The 4,092-nt window shown below is 61.4% G+C and overlaps 2 protein-coding genes across 2 annotated transcripts in view; both read right to left on the bottom strand.

The window, feature by feature from the left end:
• Positions 1 to 3,749, bottom strand: part of Asmt (acetylserotonin O-methyltransferase) — a 12,171-nt gene extending 8,422 nt beyond the window's left edge. The window contains exons 1-3 of the mRNA XM_033760234.1: positions 3,659 to 3,749; positions 3,440 to 3,574; positions 2,181 to 2,275 (exon numbers count right to left, since the gene is read on the bottom strand). Of these exons, the coding sequence (XP_033616125.1) occupies positions 2,181 to 2,275; positions 3,440 to 3,574; positions 3,659 to 3,749 (321 nt within the window). The remainder of the gene's footprint in view (positions 1 to 2,180; positions 2,276 to 3,439; positions 3,575 to 3,658) is intronic.
• Positions 3,750 to 3,897: 148 nt separating this feature from the next.
• Akap17a (A-kinase anchoring protein 17A) overlaps positions 3,898 to 4,092 on the bottom strand; it is a 4,342-nt gene continuing 4,147 nt past the window's right edge. Inside the window, exon 4 of the mRNA XM_033760233.1 lies at positions 3,898 to 4,089. Within this exon, the coding sequence (XP_033616124.1) occupies positions 3,898 to 4,089 (192 nt within the window). The remainder of the gene's footprint in view (positions 4,090 to 4,092) is intronic.

Raw genomic sequence — 4,092 nt, 5'->3', positions numbered from 1 at the left:
CGGCCGGTGCAGACCCTGGGAGAGAGGAGGCCGGAGCTGCTGCAGGACACGGCCCGTCAGTGGGAGGAGGGTGCGCACGGCCAGGGAGGGTTCTGAGGGCATTTGTAGCAACGCGTCTGCTGCTGTGATACATTGTCGAATTTAAACATTCACCATAGCTTTTAGTTGCCCCACCTGCCTCTCCCGAGTGCAGAGTGACACTGTGATGTTTTGAGCAGAGAGCAGAGCCTTTAAGCCACCTGAGGGACACACACGTCCGTGTCCACGCCTCACACGGGTCCGTGCATCGTCAGCGCGGAGTGCAAAGCCCTCAGCCCCGGGGTAGAGGGCGGAGCCGCACCCCTGCAGCCTGCAGCCTGGAGCTCCGGTGCCCACCTGTGCACCCCACACTCAGGAGGCTGAGGCAGGGCGATCGCTTGAGCCCAGGAGGTAAAGCCATGAGATCGGTGCTCCCTCCCCAGATAATAACCCCACCATCTTGATTCTGTTTTTCACCCATCAGCTAATTACTTAGCATGCTAACAAACACACACATTTCTCTATCACGAAAATATTTTCGCTGTTTTTTGTTTTTTGTGGGTTTTTTTTTTGCCGTGCTGGAGATCGAACTCGGGGCTCTCACGCCGATCTGCACCTCTGGAAGCCTTTGCTCTTCGTTTTTCCTTTTGAGACAGGGTCTCCCTGGGTTGCTCCATTGCCCAGGCGGGGCTGGAACTTTCAACCCTCCTGCCTCAGCCTCCCAGAGCACTGGGGTCACAAAGGTGCAGCACCACGCCTGTATTTCCAGCAGTCACAGCTCAATACAGCGGGTCCTCTGGTACGCGTGGGAGCACATCCGGGCCCACCCACGGGCCCCGAACCCACAGACGCTGAGGTCTGCGGTTACAGCGGCCGTGTATTTCTTACTCGATTTACAACCCTCCCGCCTCAGAATGTCAACCGTCAGCACGTGACTTTACGGTGCCTGCTCAAATACAAATCCGGGCTGGGCAAAGAGCTGTCGTGTTGTCTCAGGCCCGACGATCAGAAAGCACGACCTCCACCCGTGCGCAGGACCAAGGTCCATTTTTTTCGAAGATTTTCATCCTGGGTTCCGTCCACACACAGCTGTGAGGACCACAGATTCAAATGCTTGGCGGTGTCCCAGCCCGAGGTTTAGAAGTTCGATTTGGGTTCAGGTTTTCTGACACGGGGTCTTGCTATGCAGCCCGGGCTGGCCTTGAAACTTGCAGCAATCTTCCTGCCTCAGCCTCCCGAGCGCCGGGATTAGAGCTTAATGTTTTAGGCGTTGTAGACACTAACCCTGCAGTTTGCTTTCCTTACCGCCCCCCCAGTTTTGCTCCCCCTCTGCCCCTCCACATCCCTGCAGATGCATCTGGAAGCCACGCTCTGTTACCCCGGAAACAGTGGCCTCTTTCTGCAGTGCGTGGCAGGGAAAATCCCCACAATGCACACCCAGCCTGCAGAGGGTCGGCCCGGCCACTGCGCCTGCCTCGTGAACAAGCGCGAGGTCCTGAGTTAGATCCCCGGTACCGCAGCAGGCAGCAACCGAAAAGAATCAGCTCCCTAAAACTCCCCGAGGTCGGCAGGAGCCCCAGGCCCCGCAGCGGTGCCCCCAAGCGGCCCCACCGCAGCCCTACCTGCGAGACCATGAAACCGTGTGCACACCGGGTCAGCTCGCGGAAGGCGCCGGGCTCTGGGGTGTCCATGTCCGCCTCGGCCCCAGGCTCCCAGCCACACGGAGGAGCCCAGACAGCAACCCGCGGCTTAACAGCGGATCACGGGCCCCGGGGACCAGCTGCCCGCCCCGCCTTCTGCTCCTGCGGCTCCCTGGCGTCCCTGGCCCCACGGGATTGTCTCGAGGCCCGGTCAGTCACAGCACAGTGACCTGGGAGGTTAAGACCAAGGCATCCCGGGCTGCGCTCCCTCCACAGGCTCCAGGGGAGACCCTCCTGCCTCTGCCTCCTCCCGGGCTCCAGGAGGCCCTGGGCTGCTCAGGGGCCCTTGGTATAGTGGCTCTGGCTTCATAGTGGTCACGTGGAACGGAGGCAGCCAGTGGGCAAAAGGAAGAGGGTCCGGCAGCCAATGTCCCCCTCCCCACATCCCCCTCCTACTCTGCTCGGCCAGGGTAAGGCTCCACGTGACCGCATTTCGTGACAGTTTGGCACGAGCGACCCTACCTTGTCAAGCCGGGCATCAGCGATCTCCTTTAGTGAGGGTCTGGTGTCGCTGACTGCACTTTCCCAGAGCTGACAGCATCCTGTCACACCCCGAGATCACCGCCATTCCGTGAGTGCCCGACGGGAAAGATGCCGTCACGTGACGCCTGGCATGGCACCTGCCTCTTGGTGAGCTTGGGCGTGATCGCCGTGTTTTATTTGGGTTTCGTGTGGCCACTCCATTCTATGAGGGTTTGACACGTAGTGAGTCCACCTGGCTGGAGTTCGCCGGAACTGTTAGGGCTTAGACACAAAAGGTCCCCAGAGGTCTCCTGTTCAGAGGTCGGACTTTGGGGGAGGCTGTTGGATGTCAGGGCACCTGTCCCGCTGTGTGGGTCAAGGCATGGACGATTTCAGAGCCCAGTGTGCCGTTAAGAGGTGGGGTCAGGGGAAAAGGAGACCATGAGCACCTCTCCTCCTTCCAGTCCCGGGTTCTGATATTTTGTGCCAGCAATGGGACTGGTGCCGTGGCCCCACTGTACGAGGGGTTGATGTGACTGTCACTTTGCTAGGGTTTGACATCAAGGGACTCTTTAAGACTTTCGCAGGAGTAGCCCAGTTCTGTCAGGATTTGTGGCAAGCAAGCCTCCTCGTAAGTCTGACGTCCTTTGGCTTTCCCAGCCCGGGGGTCGGGAGGATTGACGGAGGGTTTAGTCTTCCAGGAGGACGAGAGGTCTCCAGCGACCTCATCTGCTTAATTAAATCCCAGCGCCGCCTCCGCAGGGTGGCCCAAATGCCCAGCTACTAGGGGATGCCGGCAAACCCTCGGCTAAGCCGATTATTGATTATCGGGCATGAGACGCAGGACCCTGTGGCGGGGCCAGGCTGCGGAACCCTAACCCGCGTTGAGCCGGGGATGAGATGCCCCGTGCCGGCCCCGGGGCTCTGAGCCATCCCCGGAACGAGTCCCTTCACCAGTGACCTTCCCTTCCCGGTGGAGACCACCCGAGGCTGGGCTGTGGGTCCCCGGCGCGGTGCCCCATCTTCCCCTTCTGGGAACCTCACACGAGCGCCCACACGGCCTGGCCATGGCACGTGTGCTGCAGCGGGTCGTGTGCACGACTAAAAGGTTCGCCGTGGCTGCCCTGCGCCGTGCCTGCTGCTCCCCCGCCTCCCTCCAGCCCTACGTGCACCGACCCACTTCCTGTCCCTGCGGACGTGCCTGTCCCGCCCAGTTCACACCAGAGGGGACCACGCAACAGCAACATGTGTCCCCTCACACGTGACTTCTGTCGCCACCACGTGGCCGAGGACCAGCCCTGTTGTAGCAGGTGCCTTGGGCCGGTTTTTCACGACCGTGTAATATTCCACCGGGCCGAGCACATCGCATGCCTCCGTCCGGTCAGTGGTGGACACTTGGGTCAGTGGTACCTTTCAGCTGTCGGGACCGGGCCGCTCCGAACAGAGGTGGGCGTGGCGTCCTTGAATTCCTGACTCACTCGTGCTGCGCAGACACTTAGGGGTGGAATCGCCGTCGGGCGTCGGTGTCTTCAGTTTCTTCAGGGCTCTGCACGGTGCAGGACCCGTCATTCCCGCCCACGGCGGGCCCCCAGCCCCTCGCAATCCCCTGCGGGTCCTGCCTGTCCTCGTTTCCCGGCATCAGCCCTCGCCTCCTTCTGCATCATCGCCGCTCCAGCGGCTGGGCCACGCTTCTAACCTTGATCCCAACGGACGCGTCTTAGAAATGATTCCCTGCGGTCCCACACCACCCACGTTCTCCAAAGGCGTCGCCGTCCGGTCCCCCCGAGAGGGCTGCGTCCCGGCCGACTCGGGCTGGAGGCCAGGACTGCCCCGTGCTGTAGTTCAGGCCCCGCGCGGAGGCCTGGCCGTGGCAGTGTTTGGAAGCGGCAGTGAAGACGGCGGGAAGGGGCTG

The sequence above is a fragment of the Fukomys damarensis genome, unplaced genomic scaffold, assembly GCF_012274545.1.
Source record: "Fukomys damarensis isolate Sample0158 unplaced genomic scaffold, DMR_v1.0_HiC HiC_scaffold_39, whole genome shotgun sequence".
NCBI classification, from domain to species: Eukaryota; Metazoa; Chordata; class Mammalia; order Rodentia; family Bathyergidae; genus Fukomys; species Fukomys damarensis.
The sequence above is the reverse complement of the archived record's forward strand: the minus strand, read 5'-3'. Positions and strand labels throughout refer to the sequence as shown.